This window comes from Pochonia chlamydosporia, chromosome 1 (genome assembly GCF_001653235.2).
Source record: "Pochonia chlamydosporia 170 chromosome 1, whole genome shotgun sequence".
Lineage (NCBI taxonomy): Eukaryota > Fungi > Ascomycota > Sordariomycetes > Hypocreales > Clavicipitaceae > Pochonia > Pochonia chlamydosporia.
Genome location: NC_035790.1, coordinates 4,586,829 through 4,607,364, shown reverse-complemented (window position 1 = coordinate 4,607,364; position 20,536 = coordinate 4,586,829). Strand labels below are relative to the sequence as shown.

General features: G+C 50.9%; 8 protein-coding genes across 8 annotated transcripts; 5 read left to right on the top strand and 3 right to left on the bottom strand.

Moving 5' to 3' along the window:
- Positions 1-529: 529 nt before the first annotated feature.
- On the top strand, positions 530-3,317 carry VFPPC_01187 (hypothetical protein; the record flags this gene model as incomplete). Its single annotated transcript, XM_018281060.1, has 2 exons — positions 530-709; positions 774-3,317. The coding sequence occupies 2 exons, from the start codon at positions 530-532 to the stop codon at positions 3,315-3,317; spliced, it is 2,724 nt and encodes a 907-aa protein (XP_018149572.1).
- Positions 3,318-6,844: 3,527 nt separating this feature from the next.
- VFPPC_01186 (hypothetical protein) lies at positions 6,845-8,910 on the top strand (the record flags this gene model as incomplete). The annotated part of the gene is made up of 2 exons (XM_018281059.1): positions 6,845-7,453; positions 7,534-8,910. 2 exons carry the CDS (start codon positions 6,845-6,847, stop codon positions 8,908-8,910), a joined length of 1,986 nt encoding a protein of 661 aa, XP_018149571.1.
- Positions 8,911-9,533: 623 nt separating this feature from the next.
- Positions 9,534-11,627, bottom strand: VFPPC_01185 (mitochondrial ATPase expression domain-containing protein; the record flags this gene model as incomplete). Its single annotated transcript, XM_018281058.1, has 1 exon — positions 9,534-11,627. The coding sequence occupies one exon, from the start codon at positions 11,625-11,627 to the stop codon at positions 9,534-9,536; it is 2,094 nt and encodes a 697-aa protein (XP_018149570.1).
- Positions 11,628-12,046: 419 nt separating this feature from the next.
- VFPPC_01184 (hypothetical protein) lies at positions 12,047-12,694 on the bottom strand (the record flags this gene model as incomplete). The annotated part of the gene is made up of 1 exon (XM_018281057.1): positions 12,047-12,694. One exon carries the CDS (start codon positions 12,692-12,694, stop codon positions 12,047-12,049), a length of 648 nt encoding a protein of 215 aa, XP_018149569.1.
- Positions 12,695-13,399: 705 nt separating this feature from the next.
- On the top strand, positions 13,400-13,788 carry VFPPC_13019 (Sm ribonucleoprotein (LSM)-related domain-containing protein; the record flags this gene model as incomplete). The annotated part of the gene is made up of 3 exons (XM_018290796.1): positions 13,400-13,522; positions 13,580-13,691; positions 13,748-13,788. The coding sequence occupies 3 exons, from the start codon at positions 13,400-13,402 to the stop codon at positions 13,786-13,788; spliced, it is 276 nt and encodes a 91-aa protein (XP_018149568.1).
- An 872-nt stretch (positions 13,789-14,660) lies between these two features.
- On the top strand, positions 14,661-16,833 carry VFPPC_01183 (GTP-binding protein 1; the record flags this gene model as incomplete). The annotated part of the gene is made up of 5 exons (XM_018281056.1): positions 14,661-14,714; positions 14,776-15,310; positions 15,381-15,569; positions 15,631-16,428; positions 16,496-16,833. The coding sequence occupies 5 exons, from the start codon at positions 14,661-14,663 to the stop codon at positions 16,831-16,833; spliced, it is 1,914 nt and encodes a 637-aa protein (XP_018149567.1).
- Positions 16,834-17,107: 274 nt separating this feature from the next.
- On the bottom strand, positions 17,108-18,604 carry VFPPC_01182 (transcription factor cys6 protein; the record flags this gene model as incomplete). Its single annotated transcript, XM_018281055.1, has 3 exons — positions 17,108-17,989; positions 18,063-18,392; positions 18,482-18,604. 3 exons carry the CDS (start codon positions 18,602-18,604, stop codon positions 17,108-17,110), a joined length of 1,335 nt encoding a protein of 444 aa, XP_018149566.1.
- A 666-nt stretch (positions 18,605-19,270) lies between these two features.
- Positions 19,271-20,410, top strand: VFPPC_01181 (isopropanol dehydrogenase; the record flags this gene model as incomplete). The annotated part of the gene is made up of 1 exon (XM_018281054.1): positions 19,271-20,410. The coding sequence occupies one exon, from the start codon at positions 19,271-19,273 to the stop codon at positions 20,408-20,410; it is 1,140 nt and encodes a 379-aa protein (XP_018149565.1).
- Between the last annotated feature and the right edge of the window lie 126 nt (positions 20,411-20,536).

The following is a 20,536-nucleotide window of genomic DNA, read 5'->3' as shown; positions in this document are numbered from 1 at the left end:
GTTTTCGTGTCAACAGCTCGAGCCTGTCTACCTGCTCCAACCCATCGCAAGAAACTCAAGCTATGTTGTCAAGTAAACTGTCCATCACCAGGACATAATGACCAATTTCAGGGCCCAAATTGAGTATATGAGTATACAATGAAATATGTTGGATCTGAGATGGATCTGATCTGTCGTTGCGATGGATGTCTGGTGTGAGAGCTGTGGACCCGCGACTCTCACTTTCCTGGCACGCGTTCTGGAGGAGACGCGCCCTTGGCCACTTTAATAGGTACGTACCTCCATTACCTTCTGTCTTCTCAGTGGGACTTGCCGCAGTGTGACCCCACCACTCACACCAGTTGACCATTCTCAGCCTATCAAGCCCCACTACCGGATTTTTGCATCGGGCCGCTCCCAATAATTTTTTTTTTGCTTGGTTCACCATTGATATGGATTGCAGCATCAGTGTCGTCTAGACCTGCCACCGGATACCTTTTGACCATTGGAAAAACAAAGCTCTACTGTCAAGTGGGAGCCAAGTTTGACAATGGCATCCGAATATAAAATTCATCGTCCATATGTGCTGGCGGCGTTACCCCGTCCGTTGGACCACACTGATGGACGTATTGTTGCTCGAGAAGTCTACGGTCTTCGAAATGGCCAGAAGAAGAAGAAGCGCATGGAGTTAGCCGTTGGCGTTGATGGAGAGACGGCTAGTATATACGATGTATGTGCGCCCTAAATCTTTCAAAAATATTTATAGCTGCAGGCGAAACTGACAATTGGGATAGGTTCCTGCATCCCGACTAATCACGTCGTATCCTATCCCACCGCAAGAATCCTTTACTTGCGCTCCGTACTCGATCAGACTACGACGGTCAGGTAGCAACGATGTTTATCGCTATACGTATATTGCCACAAGAGATGCCAAGGCGTACAAAATTACACTTTTCAGGGATGTCGTGCATCCAGATGGCAAGACTACTTCGACAACAACTTCTCAGACTTTGCGAGCATCTCCAGTTCGGCATATTACTGGATCTTCCTCAACTCTCTCGTCAGGAGACACAGCTGGCGATATTGTAGCTATCTGTGAAGACGGGCAAGTCTCTTATTTGTCAGGCGAAGATCTTCGGCTCCAATGGTCGGCTCCATCCAAGACGGCCGTCCAAGATGCCCTTGCCGGAACTATTGAGAGTTTGCAGGTGGAATATGTTTCGTCCGGAAGTGTGACGGACTTCCGAGAAGGAGTGTTCAAAAGCAGGCTCGAGATATTCAGCGCTCTACCCCGGGCCCTCGACGCCGACCCATCGCTCGTCTTCGTGGCTGTCAAAACCATTGCTCAAGGACAGTCAACCCGCCATCTTTTGGTTTTAGCTGCTATGCAGGCCGGATCTGCTCCTTCATCCGATTTGCAGAAACTCATTCCTCTGGATATCAGCCCTCTTCCAGCGGAGTCCTTCTCCCAAGACGAAACACCAACCTTCGAGGTTGACATACATTCAGGTCTCCTCACCGTTCTATCAAGCGGATCGCTAAGTGTATATGACATCACTGGCGCTGTTCCAAAACAGAAGTCTTCTATTCAAATGACCGGCGCGCAGTCGTTTGCTCGACTCTCTAGACCATTCCTTCTATCCGCATCCTCAGATTCAATGATATTGTACAACCATCATTTCCGCTCGGTTCATGGCAGGGCCGACTTGGATTTGTCTGAGCTACCTGCAGAAGGACCACAAGGTAGATCTTGCCAATTGATCACTCATTTTCGCAGCCAAGACCTAGTGGTTGGCTTGGTTGATAATGTGCTTGTGTCCATTCATGTGGAACCTCCCCAGCATCACGGGAAGCGACGCAAGGAGGGATTATTGATCGACTCGATCGGCAAAGGCGCATCTTTCTCAATGCGAGCAAAGCGATTGAAAGGCGACCCTTCGTCTTCGGAATTCTCACGTCTTGTCCCTGGAAGTATGACGGAAGAATACATGGCGTCATTTCACAATGATATCACAATGGCAGACCAATTGCTCGCTAATAATGACCTGGAAAGATGGGAAGACCTCCTCCGCAGCAAGTTCGGCTTGAAGATCCAGAGCGATTCCACCACATCAAATGGAGAGGTGACCGCCGATGTGGCTCAAGAAATACCTGAGTGGAAATGGCAAACAGACACTGGATCATACCCCCCGGTTGACCGACGATGGGTGATATATGCTATAAGCCAAGTTTTTTCTGTGGATATGGCCGCGTCTGACGAGCAAAAGCCAAAACTACAACTGGCTCTCCCAGATAGCAATGTTACAACCTATCTCGTTGTAGCAGGTCACTTGACGGTGTCCAATCTCATGTCGGCTTTCCGGGATGAGCTCACTGTGGATGTTTTGGAGGTCAAAGACATTGCGACCGACTTGATCCTTAGCCTCACTGATGCAGACCCGTCCATGACTTTGTTGCTTAACTACTTACAATCGACCAAGTTGGGCGAAGTAGAGATTTTGCTCGCAATTAGAAGCTTGATGCTGAGCATGGACTTGCTGCCAGATGCTAACAAGCTAAATCAGTTGAAATTATTGACAAATGGTGCTCAAGGTGGAGGAGACGCCGAGGAAATGGACCTTGATGATCTTGAGCGAGAGATTGCCATTACTGAGCATTATTTGGGAGATGAATCAAGCAGCCGGTCCCGTGGGCTGACTCTGGCATTCACAAAGCTATGGTGTATCCCTGCCATTGCAACTGTCAAGGCGCTTCGTGCTACGATTCCAACCGAGGAGTTGCTCGCCTTCATCCATTTACTGAGAGTCGAGCTGGTCCGTGGGGCATGGACAACTTTGTACATTGATCCCACGAATTTTGATACTGATGGCAACGATCCTCCGCCAGATGGCGTCATTGCTCTCATCGCTGACCTTCTTGGGCGATGCCTGGATGCAGTTGGTGCTGGAGGATGGCTGTTCAACGACGCTATGTCGTGGGCAGACAAATCCGAATCCGGCGACTTTTTGACCGCCCTTAAGCTTGAGGTTTCTGCAGCCCTGGAAGGAGTGGAGGAATCTGTATTACTCAATGGCCTCGTTGGCGAGGCTGTACGGTACGGGTTCACAGCAGAAAAGAGCTGGGCAGCTCGTCAGGCCTGGAATGTGAATAAACCCATTTCTTTACAACTGGACGGCAAGGATTCTCGACTTCTGCCGCTCGGTTTGAAGACTAAGTTGATACCTACGAAGGAGAAGGTGGTGTCTGGCGGAGAGGTTGTCCATCGCAGCTCGCGAGAAACCGGACATTTGATCAGTCAAAAGGTGGAGGCATATTCGCTTGAGAAGCTGGCTATTTGAGCCGCATGAGAGAGTTTTTGAAACAAACGCCAAGGGTGGATATACATGATAGCGTCTCCTGGTCGCAACTAAATCAAGGAAGGCAATTGTATTATTCACCGTGTTATCCAGTGCGGCTGAGAATACTGCAGGAATCAGTCCCATTGTCGAGCAATGGTGTTCGAGGCAAGGATGCGGAGCGCGTCAAGCTGACGGCTGATGCAATCGGAAAGAATAAATGATGGTACGGGGAGGTCAGTTGCATACATCTTGGGTTGAATATGCCCAAGGAGGCGTTCAGGGTGTTTTGCATTGGTTTAGTTTTGTACATTCATATACCAAGCTACATATATCTGAGTCCGACTACGCGACTACATCGCGAATGCCAAGATGTATTCCCGGCCTGGCTACTATGACTGAGAAAGAAAAGATCCTGTACCTTGACTTGTGATATGATGAACCACGAAGCTTGGTGTGCTAAACGTCTTTGCCAGTAGCCCGTTTCATCCGGGGACGATGAGAGTTTGTCATACTGGTTACGACGGCGAAACTCCAACCTCGGCCTGAATGGTTAAGTGAGGCGAACAGAGTCACATATGCGATGCCACTTAGAGGCTGATCTGCGGGCTAGTCAAGAAAATGATGGCGGGGTGACGTCCTTTGTCCTGTGCTTGCATTCTCGAGAGTCGGCGGTTATCGAACGCCTTGTCACAAGCTGTGTTCCGCAGAGTCTGTGCTCTGCGTGTTACTATCGATCACTTCCACACAGCATCATTTCATAGTCTTCATCTGGTGTTCAACGGTGACTGCTGAGGACACTCAAATCGTGGTTTGTTTGGATATTGCCAACCAATTATTATCACCGTGCCGTAGGTGCGACATTTCACTAGCTTTGGCCGGCTATGGGATCCGATCCCGTGGTTCATGGCTCGCAGAGAGGCGCAGCAGCTAAGGAAGAAAGACTGGAAGGCCGTTCGGATTCTCGAAGCATGTGTCTCACTTCACAGGCTCTGTCACTACGGAGTTAAGGAACTTCGAAACCGGGCGCGGAGAGCAAAGTCTGGCTTGCTGAGAGCCTTGGGCTGCGGTGCAGCTTTGCAACTTCAAGGTGGCTAAACAAGAGAAGTGGGTGCAGCTTCAGGTTGCTCACCACCATTTCTGGCTGCCTAAACCGCCATCCAACCAAATTTTGCAGTCTGCAGTACTCCGCAGATGGCATGGACGGACTGCAGGGGTATGGGGGAACAAAGGATGACTGAGTTGTGCGGCTCTGCGGAAGTGAACCAGTCAGACGGGCATTGTGGCGCTGGCAGAGGTTGTGGAAGACTTGACGATAACTAAGCCTCGTCGGATAGGGTGCCCGCCTGAATGATGGTCGCCAGCTACCGAAGCAATAGATCTAAAGTTCAATATTTGTTAGTTCAAGGCCGAGGAGAGGCGTCTCGGGCCAAAGGTCTGGAAAACCGACTGCAACACACCAGACACTTGAAGCCACAGTGAATTCCAAGGTGGCGCAAATGCAAGTTCTGGATGTATTCGCACCGGCGACCAGAAAAGAATAAAAGAGGGAAGATGCTCAAGGTAACATGCAGCTAGCCAGGCCCTGATGCATCAACAGGAGGCACAGACCTGTATGGGCAAATGAACGACTCATCAATGGATACATGACAGCAATGGATCTGTCTCGAGCTTAGCTGAAGGGAAAAAGAAACATCTAGGTCTGCGTGGGCCTGGACAAATGGGCCGTCATAGTTGAAAGTGGCTGATTTATGGGCGGCGGCCGAGCCCGATGGTGCCGCACAGCCCCAAATGACTAGATGCGAAAAGGGTCAGCCATGCAATTTGATAGTAACACCGGTCAGCGCTTGGACCGAGTACGAGGACGATGGCAAGGTCGAACACGAAAGACCCATTGTTGCAGCATCTCGGTGGACAAAATTTTCAGAAGATTGACGAGAGGCAAACGAAAAAGAGATCTAGTTCCTGCCAAAAGTATGTTGGCTCGTACGGAAGGACCCTGAGCACATATCCAGAGGGCAAGTGCTTTGGGTCGGGCCTGGCGCGCATTGTCTTTTCGGGTGTGGACTGAACTACGGAGTACAAGGCGGGAAGTGGGGTGGGCGGCCGTTTAGGTACCAAGGTACTTGTGAGGCAGGCATGACGTCTGGTTCTGTTGTGTTTCCTCGGTCGCTCCTGCCTCTACTGGCAATTCTTGGTCTTTGGCTGTTGATGTGAAAGTGGGTTGACCAAACTGGCCGCAGCTGGCTTCATGTTCAGCTCCAACTCGTCTCACCTCGTCGGCAAAACGCGCGACATGTCGACTGCGATCTGTCGCCCATAGCATCATGAACCGAATGTCCGGTAAGCCTCAGATTCAAGCCATGTCCCCGGTGCTGAAACCGACACTAGCCAGTACTGAGCAACAAAATGAAGAAGCAAACTCAGAACAAAGTCATCCGCGCCAGTGGAACCATGGGGGATTGTCAGAACCACAAGACCCTCCAAGACCGAGCACAACAGGATTATGACACGTGCAGCACTGGCGCTGGTTGATCAGCCCTGCGCTGTGAAATGAGCCAATGACGATGATATCCCCTCGGTGCCATCTAGATTGTGGTCGACGTCACCAGGCCAGCCCATCACAGTTCGGATGGTCTTCGAGAGCCAAGCCTTTTGTTTCTGAGCGGGTCTCTCCAGAACAACCAGCCCCAGAACCGTTCACTACAGGGGTGACAAGGGTGGCGGCATCTGTGGCAGTCATGTCTGCTGTGAGAGGGCGGCTGGTGTTGGGGATCTCTGGAAGATGTGCATGCTTGGTTGCTGCACCGTGGTTGAGCCATCGCCGCCGTGAGACACACCATGTTGACGCTATTACAGTAGCTCTGAGGGAGCGGCGCAGGAAGATGTGGAGGATGGAGGGCATGACTGACATTGGCAAAGAGAATGGTCAATGGTTGCAAAAAGGTGTGGGTGGCAGCCTTGTCTCGCATCCATCACGCAGCATTCGCTCATGCCCCCCGTTACCGTTCTCCGGTTCCTGTGGCCATCCCATCAGGTACCTGTTTTGAGTGTTGTGGGAGCTGGGCAGAGACACAGGCTTTCCAATGAGGCCACAAATCCCTTCCCAGCATGTGCTATTTCTCCCTTTCTCTGCCACATCTTTCGTTGCGAGTTTAAAATTATCTTTAAACCATCCTCACCAATTTCGGATCTCTGTCGGACAAACTACTACACTGGCCACATCGATACGTTTCGCATCGGCTGATACTTCGACCAACGAGTCGCAAAGACCACATCCATTACAAACCACTGTGACGTACCCACACGGTCATCACGAGGACTCGGATTAGCTCTTACGTATACTTATCCAAGGACGAGTGGTATTGTTATTGGGAGAAAGCAGTCTTTGCCGAGGAACCAAATTTCCACCCTCTCTGAACTTTCGATATTTCCTTTCCATTTCTGCCCCAGACGGTGATCAAATCGCATCGGCTCTGGGGGAACATTCAGCAACCACTTACACGAACCTGTCCTCCAGGCACCCAGCCATGAGCGGCGGCACAGCGCTTGAGCACATCGATGCAGTCGATGCCTTTGCCAAAACTCTCTTTGTCCGAGTCAAGACCTGCTCATCACCACTTTTCACTGAAGTCTCTGCCACTGTCCGCAGACTTCACCTTGCCTTACGACATCTGCGGGTGGAAGCTGCTGATCCCGACTCCTTGCTGAGAAGTGCTGATGCCTCTGTGTATGCTCGCCAGGTCCGACCCATCGTCGAGGACTGCGACTTTGCTCTCAAGCAGCTCGAGACAGTTCTAGAAAAGTTCGATGCTGCTGGCGGCCGGGAATCAGATGGCTTGACGGATCGAATCGCTACAGTGCGCTCTCGCCTTGCCAGTGAGACGACTAGTGTGGACATGTTCCTTGATACGGTGCAACTTCACAATCCAGCGAATAATGCGCCCGAGGTCGTTACTCACGGGAATGAGTCGAATTTGGAAGGGATTAAGGACAAGGTGGACAACATCGCTGCGAGATTGTTCCGTCGTTGGGATACAAGCGGTGGCATCGTCGATGATGAGGATCGAATGTGGCAAGAGTTTAAGTCGGAACTTGAGATGGAGGGATTCTCCCCTCAAGTTCTACGTCAACATAAGGTTAGTTTTAGCCCGGTGCCCAGTGAATTACCCTCTCATGTTGCCCCTTGGCGTGTTGCTAATCCATGATGAAATCGCAGGATGTCCTCCGGGCTTACATTCGCGAGCTTCAGTCCATGTCACCTGCTACTGGGGGACCTCCACCTACAGTAAGGGGGTTGCTTGAGCACGAAGCCATGAGCACACCGCCGCCTCTCCCACCCAAGGAGCCTCTCTCCCCAAAAGAGCTATACCCATCGTATGTTGACAATGAGAAGTGTTTTCCTAGCATCAAACAGGAGCGGCGCATGCCCGATCACGCACCCATTGCCAGCGCATACGGCAATGAGAACCGCTCATTTTCTTCTGATGACGGGTCGGGAGATACAAATGACTCTCTTGCCCTTATCTCAACCAAAGATTTGATAGCCATGGACAGCATCAATGCAGGCATGGCAGGGATGCAGTTGCAGCCTTCCACCTCGCATCTTGGAGCCCCAACCATGAGAAGTAGTCCAGGCTTGCTACCGTCTGGTATGTCGGGAAGCTGGCCACCGCCTCATATGGCAGCCGGACAAGCCAACCTCCCGCACTCTGCAGGCGGATCTCCAAATGTCGGTTACTTGCAGCCGGGATATCCACCGGCCCCTGGAGCGCAACCAAACATGTTTGCATTAAGCCCGAGGACCATGACCCGCTTGGCACCTGATAGATATGGCAAAGATATTCCCATGGACGCAACTTGGACAAGAATCAGGAGGTCTCTTGTAAGTCCGGAAGTGCTACAACGCGCCGGTGTGCGTTACGAAGCAAGACCAGAGTACGTGGCCATCCTTGGGAGACTCTCACGAGAACAAATTGCGGACTATGCCAGACAGAGCGCAGACTGTCGTGCTGCTCGATCAGGAAGGTATCCGCCAAAGGGTTCTCAAGATGCCTACAATCCGCGGGACCGGGCCGACTCAAAGAGCAGCCGTGATGATAATGACGACGAGAGTGTTTTGTGGGATGAGAGCGACGTCACCGACTATGATGATGATAAGACGTCTGTACGAGGCACCAAAAGCTACCCTTACATTGTCAGCCCACCCAACAAGGATAAGACGTCCCCATCGAGTACCGTGAAGCCGAAGCCAATCCTGAAAAACAAGAACGAGAACCATGTACGATTCGACCCCGAACCCCATGAAGTAGATATCAAGGCCTCGAGATCATATGATGATGATTACGACAGAAGAAGAGAAAATGGCTCCCGGAGAAACCGTGACTACCGCGACAATGGCAGACGAGATGACAGGCGGGGAGATGATGACCGTCACAGATACCCAAATCGCAATGAGCAAGGTCGCCGGAGGGACCGCAGGGATGAGAGGCATATGAGGAGGAAAACCTGGGGTGAAACAATCGGTGCCGTGAGCATTGGTGGCGCCGCGGCAAGTTTGCTTGGTGTCCTAGCAGAAGCGGCAGTTGGGTTCTAATCGCGATTTTTGAATTCACTTCACCAGCACCGCGATGTTGTCGACTGCAGTCAAACGTGGAGCCCGCGTGAAATATTGATTTTACACACGACATATTCAAAACTTATACGCCGCTGACACAACTTTTTTTTATATTCTTTCTTGCAATTCCTGTTTTTGTTTGTTCTTGTTTCAACGTGTACACGACCTTTTGGGAACTACAGAACCATGTATGAAAAGAGATGCATATTCCGGATATACCAGCACTGTTTGAGAAATGCTGGCAAGCATGTACGCTAGAGAAAGATGCAGCATGAGCGTAGTGTCATAGTGGGAATCCTCGGGTACATTTTGTTTCTGGCTATTTGTTGCGATGCGATACCCGGTGTAGCAGCGAAGCTGTTTTTTGCAATGCAGGCATGGCGGATAAAACGGCAAATGAGTATACATGTTTAATGACGATTATGAATTGCTTCTATACCACAATATAAATTGGAACACTTATAATTAAGAGTACAATATTGCATGTGATATAAATTATGGTAGACATGGAGACTTGGAACTCCACTCATGCTGGGCAGTTGATAATCCTACTGCAATTTAAGCCATGCTTATGCCCCAAATGCAGTATGTACACAATAATGTTACAAGACGAGCTCCTCCTCCAACCGATCCCACCAGCTCCTCGATTCCGCATCCTTGGGTGCCCTTCCCAGATTGTCCATTCTCCTCCGTGGTCTACGCTGCCACTCCAGCAACCTCAAGGTAGGTACCATGGGGTACGCAAAATCCGGCTCATCGGAGCCTTGCTTCCCTCGAGCATGAATACCAGCCTTTTTCTGGGGCAGGGTCTCTCGCCAGCGTCGAACCCACTCAAACCGACGGGTTGCCTCCGGACGGTCGATCTGCACGACGCCCTGGGCGGTGCGGTATCGAATCTGGTGGGGGAAGAAGTCGGCGAATTCGACGACGAGGTTGGGGATCATGGTCTTCATGACGGCTCCGTCGCGGTGGCCCTTGTTTGCGGAGGCAGTTTTGAGGAGCTTGTCGAACCAGCTTGATATGCGGTGGTGGATGTGGTCCTTGTACAGTTGGGCTTGGTGGCGACGATGGGTGGCTTGCGGAGAGGGGCCGAGGTCGTTTTGGAGGATTTCATCTTGGACGGCGAGTTCGTAGTCGTTGATGACGGCTTCGTAGAAGGGGAGGATGTCGTTTCTGACGATGGTGAGGGCGCGGCCAAATGAGCGTTGCGCGATAAGCGTCTTGATGTAGATGTCGTAGTTGTCGAAAGTGGGGGTTATGTTGTATGGCGGCGAGGTCATGACGTTGAAGACTTCACGGACGTCGGCGGCTGTTGTGAAGGTGGATTGGAAGTCGCCGTGGAGCTTTCTCATGGGCTTGAAGGGCTTTGAGGCGCAGAGGTACGTCCAGTTGAGGAGGTTGGACCATGTTTCGTGGGGGATGGGGATGTCGTATCGTTGCGAGACAAAGTCGAGGAGCTTCATGCCTAGTGGGATGTGGGACATGGACCCGAATGCCTCGACGATGGCGTTGAGGAGCTTCTCGGTTGGTTTGATGGGTGAGTGAGGAGGGAGGTCGATTCCGCCTGAGATTTGAGGGTTTCCGGGGCTTGACTCGGCGTCTTCCACGATATTTATGCCGTAGTAGTTTTCGAGAATGAGTGTCTTGATGGAATGTAAGGAGCTGGATCGGGCAAAGGCAATGAGAGAGGCGCAGAGGAGCTCTTCGTCCATTTCGCGGCCATAGTACAACGCCCGAACCCAGTGGCCTTTGTAGCCACGGAAGTCGATTCGGCGACGGAGAAGTCGCCGCATGTCTTCATCCAACTCGTCTGGTCTCCGGTTCCAGGGCTCCCTTTTGAAAGCATTGATGCTGTGTCTCATGTTGTCCATGCGCTTTAGTGTGGCCATTGGCAGGGGGCGTCGGTTGCTGTACAAGTCACGAGCCATGACGGCTACGCGTGATCGGTCAAATTGATAGTAGGTTGGTTCAATCAGAAACCGAGACTTGATGAATTCAGTCCACGTTTTTGCAGTACGGGCATCCTGAAGACCATGGGGTGCCATGGTGGCCCAAAAGTTCTTGGTAGCTTGATAATCCGCCGCGGCGCCGGCACATCTCAAAAACACCTCAAAGTCAGCTGGCGTGAGGCCATATGGTGAGCCAGTTCGGACTTCCATGAGTATCTGCATGCCACGAAGTACTTGGCGATGGTGGTCTCGCACTCCAAACTCATCAACCCATTTGCTGGTGTCGGTGAACTGAGTTTGACCTTGGGTTAGATTGAGCCCATGTGCAACATCGTGTTTTCTTGACGTTATCAACGGATCAATGCTGCGTAAGATCTCCGAGAATGACGGCCCTGGAAGCTCCTGCGCCTGTTCGATAGCTGCATCCCTCAATGGTGAGCTCGGGTTACCAAGGATATCTGTCCATTGGAGAAAGGCCTTGTACAGCAGGTCCGGGTTCTGGCTCTGTACCGCACTCAACACATCGTCGAGCTCTGTGCGGTCACGGGGTGGGAGAAACTCGTTGAAATGATGCTGGCGAGGAGCTGTTGCGGTTGCGGTGGCCACATGAGTGGCCAGATGTCGTTGGCGCGGTTTGCTGAGGAGCTTGGAATTGGCACATCTCACAGCTTGAGGACTGAGGTCAGTTCGAGATGTGCATAGTCGATTCAGACTCGACTTTGGCCAGAGAGGCCTTCTCAACGCCATTGTTCCAATGCCTGAATGTGTACTCCGTATACCACCAGCATCCCTCACCGAGCGATTGACCTGGGGACGGACAAAACAAACGCTCTGGAGTCGTGCGGGCAGGATGGAGACGTCGAACGAGGTGGATATCTGGGGTATCTGATCGGAGCTCTGAGAGACTTTGTCTGGTCCATGTCAGCTCCACCCCTGCCAACATTGGAAGGCGGTAATCAGGGGCTCCGCGTTTGTGGCAAGGCCCCGATTAGAGCATCCATGTCACGTATCTGGCTGCAACGTGGACTCGATGATTTTTCAATGCGATGTTTCTACATAAGGCCTTGATTTTGTATCTTCAATTTGGATTCTCTGTACTCCGTACACTAGCAATAACTCACACAGCTGCTAGAATTATCCACTTGCACTCAACAATCGCCAAAGTCTCAACCACCACCTCCTGACTGGTGGGACTCTCGTCTGGCCTCTTCGTACAGAGTGAGGCATGTTGTGAATACCGACAGATCAAATGGCCTCCCATACGAAACGTTCAACTGCAAAACGCCGCAGCGCCGATAAGTTCTGTCGCCCGTAAATACGGCCAGAATGCTCCCCGTGTCTGAATCCTGCAACTTGTAATTCCGGCTACTCATCGATTGCACCGTCATGCCGTCAACGGTGACCTTCTTGGTTCGTTTCCACATGAGATTGAGAGTCGAGCCAGCCCTCTCTCCGTCCGTCAGAGTTTTTATCCAACGCCAGCCTGATTGTGTCAGACGCTCCTTTGCTAGGTCGTCCCATTGCATCGAATTGGGCTCGTTGGGGTCACCAATGCCAATTTTGTAATCTGATCCCAGGGTTGGCATATGGGATACAGCGACAATGGGAGATTTGTTGTCGGGACCCTGGTGCAAGGTAAGATCTGGCTTGCCTGAGCCGAGTGACCACATGTCGACGTAGAAAAGGTGTGTGCCGTCCATTTCTTCCACATCGTAATGGCCACTGAAGTTTCGTCTGTTGATTCTGAAATATCTCGCATGGGTGTGGGCAACGTCGCCGTTGTTCATATCGATCTCTGAGGTGTTGGAAGCCATGGCCATATTATTCTTCAATGCGTCTCATATTATTAGGAGGCGGGTTTTCGTCTCTGAGATTGGGAAATGTCTGCTTTTGAGGTTTTTACTCGCCGCCTCATTTATAAGACCAGAGCTGTTGCCCTTGACAAGCCATTGGTGACATTGAAGCATGAGACGCCATTATGAGATGCCAAGGCCGACTCGTTTTCTGTTTTGAGCCTTCATGTCTTGGCGAGGTGCGCCCAGTCTATGTGGATTAGATATGTGCTTTGACGAGAGAACGTTGATGCCGCATTGTGCTCGGATGCCTTGAGCTTTATGATGACAGATTCTGGCCGTGAGATTTAAATGGCAGCTGTTCATTCAAAAAAGATTATTGCCGACATGAGATGAGCATTTGACTCTTTATGTCGGGTTCAATATTGGGCAGTCGTCAGATTCCGGTCGCCGGAGCTTTCCAGCGTGCTGCAATAACTTGGCCCGCTGTGGCCTCCCGATCGCCCCAGTGCTCCTCTGGCCAACTTCAACCACACTGGACAGCGAACGGCAAGTAACCGAGGATTTTCCACCCCACCAGCTTCAGAAATCCAGGACCCATCAATCTCAACGTCGCAATCGCTCAAGCTACGCGTCAAACAAATCCGCCCAATTTCGACAAGACAGCGGCCAGAAATACCTTCACTTTTTCAAAGGGAATAAGGTTCCCTGCCCCCTTCGCGCAAAATGGCGGACACTGGCGACGACACCGGTCACGTCTCCGAACCCCTCGACCTCGTCAGGCTGCTGTTGAATGAGGTCGTCTTTGTCAAGCTGAGGGGTGACCGGGAGCTCAAGGGCAAGCTACATGTGAGTATACAGAAAAAGTAAAGCAAGCCGTCTTGGGATAGCGCTGAACAAATTTAGGCCTACGACAGTCACTGCAACTTGGTACTCGGTGAGGTGGAGGAGACCATCTATGCTGCCGATGAGGATGATGAGACAATCAACCGCAAGTCAGAAATGCTCTTTGTCAGAGGTATGGTGTGATGATGTGTGAAGCCACTGCTACTACATGCTAATGGTGAACTATAGGAGATAGCGTTGTTTTAATATCACCGCAAGTTCCCTTCTGAGATGGCTTGGGATGCAATGCACAAACCTAAGCTGGCGTTGAGACTGAATCATGATGGTTCACACGACGTGAGTTGTAGGCGATACTCGACTGATGATGGCCACTTCAATGCCGAATAACCAATATGCAAATATCAATTCGCATCCAAGGGGCCTGGAGTCTTCCACCCTGATATGGCCTCTCTTTGGCACGACTTGCTGGGCCTGTACATGGCAAGGATGAGTCAGAACCTGTGAGACTCCGCCTATGCATGGCGTGAAAAGTGTATTTGATTGGGAACATTTAGGCTAGAGAATACACTTTATGCTAGAGTAAGAGAACCGAAAAAAAAAAAATGTTAAAACTCTTATCTAGTTCCGTGTTCAATGTCAACCGTGTCATGAACCACAGCTCATCGTCAACATACTTCCATAAAGGCTAGATACGACTTTACCCATCAATGGTGCATATGCACATATCCGATTGCATTTCGCCTCAAGCTCCCATTGTCAGTGGAGCTGTCGTGGGTGTGGAAGTGGCCAGGTCGTCATCCCCAGTAAAATTCTTATCGATAAGACGGGTTCTGTGGAGGCAACTCAGTCCACCCCGCGACAAGGTATCTATCTGCCCTGCGCCTGCCTGACCTAACCTTGTCTATGACTCCCCAAGCTCCCCTCAGAAAAGAAACGAAGAGTCAACTGGCCGAGACCGTGGCGCAGCTTTCCAAGGCAGAATCTACTCATTAGTACACGATATATATGACGAAGAAGCCTCTATAATTTTATTGAGTTTGCTGCCTTTTCTTCTTCCAATAATACAAAGAAAGCAAGTCCAATGATACTTCGAATATCGGTGTAACCAACCCTGCTTGGCTTTGACATCCAGCGAATCGCCATGTCCAACAAGAACATAAAAGCCCTCGCGCATGAGAAGCGCAAAGGGGAGTCGGTAAGTTTCTACAAAACGATCCTATTATCATCATCACCACATGGTCTTACACACTTAAAAGGCCCTGAGCGACTTCGCCGAATACGTGGAGCAACAGCAGAACCTTCGCTTCCCAGCATCAAGACGGACTGATGTTGCCCCCACATCTAATGCAAATAATGCAGAGCACCATGAAGAACTGGATGAACTATTCGACAATCTTGACTTGGCGGATACTGCGCCAAGGATACCGCTAAGAGACCTTGTACTTGGGACAGACGACCACACGTTCCAGAAACTCCATGATGTCATCACCGAGCGCATTGAGGAGGGTATGGGCGAGACTGTTTTCGAGCTGGGCTATGAGAACAATGGAGACTCCATGAACCTGTCCTTGGATGACTGGAACACGGCGTATGAGAGATTGGTGAAGGCCGCAAAGGCTGCAGGAGCCGACTGCGACTTGCTTCTGACCAAGAACGTCGGTGGCAAGTTCGAGGCGGAGAGCACGGCCAACGAGCCTGACAAGAGTGGATGCAACGGAAAGATTCTAATAAGACGGGTCCCTACTAATGTTGAGGATGTCATTGAAACTAGAATAGCGGTTGTTGGTAATGGTAAGTCGAGCTGCCAAATGCCAAATGCTTGAAGGTGATGTGACAAGAGTGCTGACATTTTGTCGCTTAGTGGATGCTGGGAAGAGCTCTATGCTGGGAGTGCTAGTTAAGGGCGATTTGGATGATGGAAGAGGCAAGGCACGAGTGAATCTCTTCCGTCACAAGCACGAAATCGAATCCGGCCGGACCAGCTCTGTTGGGATGGAGATTATGGGGTTTGACAGCGTAGGAAACGTAGTGACGTCCGACACTGCAGCAAGTAAGCGATCGGTTTGCCTTGGGGACCACCAACACACGATGCTCTTATTAACGCGTTGCAGGGAAACTGTCGTGGGAGGACATCGGAAAACGAAGCGCCAAAGTCATCACCTTCAGCGATTTGGCTGGCCATGAGAGATACCTGAGAACTACGGTTTTCGGTCTGCTATCCAGCAGCCCTAATTACTGTTTGCTCATGGTTGCTGCGAACAACGGACTGGTCGGAATGAGCAAAGAGCATCTGGGAATCGCCCTTGCGCTCAACGTGCCCGTCATGGTTGTCGTGACCAAGATTGACATTTGCCCTCCCAACATCTTGGAGGAGACAATTACACAGATCACTAAGATTATGCGAAGCCCTGGAGCCCGCAAGGTGCCAACCTTTATCAAGAATCGGGAGCAGTGCATCAACACGGCCACTCAATTCGTCAGTCACAGAATATGCCCAGTATTTCAGGTTTCCAACGTCACAGGAGAGAACCTGGACCTCGTGCGAACTTTCTTGAATATTCTTCCTCACCACGGACGGTACAATACTGATGCGCCATTCGAGTTTCATGTTAACGACACATTCTCGGTGCCATACATTGGAACTGTTGTTTCAGGAATTGTCAAGTCCGGAGTGATTCACGAAGGCGATAATGTCCTCATTGGGCCAGACCCTTTGGGACAATTTACACCCACAGCTATCCGGTCCATTCAGAGGAAAAGAATAGGCGTCCCTGCCGCTGTTGCAGGTCAGTCCGCATCTTTCGCGTTGAAGAAAGTGAAGCGGAAAGATGTGCGAAAGGGCATGGTTGTGCTTCCCAAAGTGGAGGGCGAGCCTAATCCCAAGGTCCACAGGGAATTTATTGCAGAAGGTAAGAAACACCACAAGCCAGCGCAGAGACACCAGGAATTAAGTTCTAATTTTCATTGTCCAAATAGTACTGATCCTCTCTCACGCAACGACTATAAAGAAAAAGTACCAGGCTATGCTTCACGTTGGACCTGTCTCTCAAACATGTGCTATCATTGACATAGACAGACAGTTGATACGAACGGGGGACAGGGCGACTGTGGCATTCCAGTTTGTTCAGCGGCCAGAGTACCTCGCGCCTGGTGACCGGCTGCTCTTCCGGGAAGGAAGAACGAAAGGACTGGGCATTGTAAAGGCCGTTGGCTATGACTGGAACCAGCCGTTGATGGGGAAATCAACGAACGAGGAAGATGGGAAGGATGAAGGAAAGCCACACGCCGGACAGGAGGTTCGCGTTAGTGCTTGATGCTTGTACGATGGGATGCGGTGTTTGCTCACACACGGTGGAGCAGCGAATGGGTTGACATTACAAGATTTCTGTCTTTACAATGGCGGCGTTTTGAGACGAGAAGTGCGTCATGGTGTTTGCAGTCACTTTGGAGCGAGTTTGTTTTATTGTTTCAAACAGAGTGTATTCTAATATCTACTTGTAGTTTGCACCTGTTCCTGTCCACCAAACATGCAGCGTGGTATTTCATGAGAGAATAAGTTCAGCACATGCAAGTTTCACACGACTAGAGCTATTGTACCTTCAAGGGCTTGAAGTCCAGGACAATGTCCTCCCTTTTCTCGACTTCGACACCAGAATACACGGCAGATAAAACAGCCCTTGGATAAGCAATCAACTGCATAAACTCAGGGTCATCACCGCAATACCGTTCAATATAGATACATATCGCCAGTCCTTCGTACAGCGTCCGCCGACGAGTCCACCACATGGGGTATGTGACTATTTTCGCCATCCAGTACAATAATAGAATCATGGCACGGGGATCCTTCTTCTGAAGGAGTACCTGATATCGAGCGTCAATTTGACTCAGAAACGACAAGAAGTGGTGAACATTATAGGGGGTAGGTACAACAGGCAAAAGCTGGGAAATCAATGCTGCCGCAACATGGTACGGGTTATTCGGGGCAGTAGAGGACGGACCAATGTCGAAGACAGAGTAGAATAGTACAGGGAGAGTATGCGGCCGTATGGGAGATGATCCGCTAGGTGGAGGATCCCGACTTTGGTAAGCAGTCATTCTGCTGAAGAGACTGTCAGGGCGGGTTGGGTCGGCCATGTTCCAAACGACCTTTTTGCCGTGACCCATCTTTAGCCAGTCGAGATCTGAGGGGGAGTGTTCTTTGAGCGGCCATGCTTCACTTGGGTCGAGGGAACCAAGGTATGCGAATGCGGCGGTACCTAGCATGGCGGCCGATATCCAGAGGGTGTCGCGCTCGGATGAAGAGAGGACCGGTGTGGCAGATGCTTTGGAGAGCATTTGATGGAAGAGTGCAGTGCCGTGATACCAGTGGAAGGCAAGGGAGCGATGGGGAACTTGGTCCATGCTAATGGACTTTTCGTGCATGTCGTGAAGTTGTGAGAGGACGAGGAAGATGTGTAGTAGGAAAGGGTACTGTGTGTGTTAGTCAAATGCTACTGCTAATAAGGATGACGTTGATGCATAAAAGACAGGGAATATAGCTTACTGAATTACTTAACCCTAGTACTCCCTTACTATACCACGTATCGTACACTCCTCGTCCGCCGCCCAATGTAGAAGCGGTGGAGTTGAGGAAATGCTCCAGGTTTCTCAAGTCACTCGCGCACAACTCATAGCTACCGAGTTTACCGGCTACCGGTAACGCAAGCGGAATGTTCTTGTGCAAACCTGGATTGGGGAGCTTTTCGACTGGAGCACCAAGATCGACTTTGAAGACGCCAGCTTGTGAGAATTGCAGGTCTGGTGCTGAGCGTGAGTAGTTACATGTGAAGCCGGATGTGAGGCAGCGATGGCATGCGGGCTTGGCTTCGTCGCACTGTGATGCACGGTATGAGCATGAGTATAATGACATGTAAATGTGCCTGAAAGGCTTGTGAAGATGGCTCAGGGTATGAAATCGCCTACCTTTACTCCCCGAAGCTTGCAGTTGGCGCAACCAAGTCGAGATTTGCGGTGGGCTTTTCGCTGGCGAGCAACGGCTTGTCCCTGACCAGGTGGACTTTTGTCGTCCTGTTTCCTGGAGGACATGGGGAATGAAGGGCTGGTTTGTCCAGTTATGGCGTTGAGTTGTGGTACCGTCGGAGATTTAGCACATGTATGATGATGAGTGCTTACCAGACGATGGTTTCGGTGGATCCGGAGTTTAGAACTGCTGTCGACGATGTCGCCGGGCTCATGTGTCTTTTCTTAACGGGGATCGGAAAGTTCAAGATGTCCGATGGACGCAGTTGGAAGAGAGCAGCCTGTAGGGGGATACATGTAAGAGAACAAAGTGAGTAGAAGATGTTGAACAAGGCAGTTCCGGGATGGTGTCGGGCATTGCATCCGGGAGCCAAGAGTCGTTGATCTCAAACTCCCCACATGCAGCGAGATCCAGATGAGCGTGGACAAGGAAGGTGCAACAGACGCTAACCTGCTTTCGTATTCATTCTGACCCATGATTGGTTGCCAACTATAACATCCATAATGAAGAGGACAACGCATTTATGCTCGTCAACTCGAACGGACAAACATTCTACACTTGCTGAATAAGAAATTCCTGCAAGTATGATATTCTACAGCCGTTCTTTACGGAGACACGCTACTAACTCCGGTGTAAAGGAGTTAAATGTTGTATAAAATGAACTCCTCATCATTCAAAATGTTACGGTTCAATCACCAGCAAGATTCACATCTCCAACATCAACCTACACCATGACTTCTACAGACCAACAACTTCCATCGACCATGAAAGCCATCGTGCTTCACGGTCCGGGCCAATCGTCCGTCGACACAGTGCCGACTCCTCACCCCAACCCAGGCAGTATCACCATTAAGGTCCTCCACGCAATGATACACAACAATGCCAAAAACATAATCAAAGGCAGTGCCGCTGCTGGAGGCTTCCAGTTTCAGCAACCATACCCCCATATCCCAGGTGGCTATGGTGTAGGTCGAGTTGCTGCCCCCGGACCCGATACTACGATGCCAGAGTTTCGTCGTCCTGGACAACTGGTCATCTTCGATCCGTTTGTGCGTGCCCGTGACGACGGGGACGTTGCCATTCTGCACGGTGCGTTTGACGGCATCGACGAGAGGACAAAGAAATTCACTCGTGATAACTGGCGAGACGGATGCTGGGCCGAGTATGTCCGTATGCCGTTGGAGAATACCTGGGCTGTGGATGAGAACCGTCTGCTGGGCCAACTTGCCTTGAAGACTGAGGATCTTGTATTCTTCGGTCCTCTGGCTGTTGCTTACGGGGGACTACGAAAAATCAACTTGACGGCCGGTGAGACCATTGTCGTCACTCCCGCTACGGGACTCTTCAGCGGTGCGGTGGTCGCCGTTGCTCGCGCAATGGGCGCTACCGTCATTGCCGTGAGTCGAAATGCTGAAAAGCTGGCTGAATTGGAGAACAATCACCCCGGCCTGAAGACTATTGTTGCAGGAAAGACGGAAAATCTCACCGAGGCTATTGCCGCACATGGTTCGATTGACGTTGTGGTGGATTTCAGTCCTCCTTCTGCGACTGACTCGGAGTATTTGGGACAGGCTATTGGTGCTCTGAGACGATATGGACGCGTGTGTCTCATGGGTGGACGGGGAGACGCCACGCTGCCTGTGCCGCATGCTATGATGGTGTTTAAGGATCTTACTGTGCGTGGATCTTGGATGTATGAGCGAGACCATGTGCGGACGTTGGTCAAGATGGTGGAAACCGGGGTGTTGAAGCTGGGTAAGGCGGCGGGGCTGGAGGTTATTGCTTCATACCCGTTGGAGAAGATGGACGGGGCGCTGGATAAGGGAGCTGAGGTTGGTGCTTCCAAGATGGTGGTTCTTGGGCCGCAGTAGGGAGTGATTGGTGGATGACTATAAGCATTGTGTGGTATAAGTGCTTTATGTTTGTATTGATCTGGTTAACGTATGTGTCAGAACCTGTCTCTACTTTGTTAAAGGGGATTGACCTGCGAAGCATTT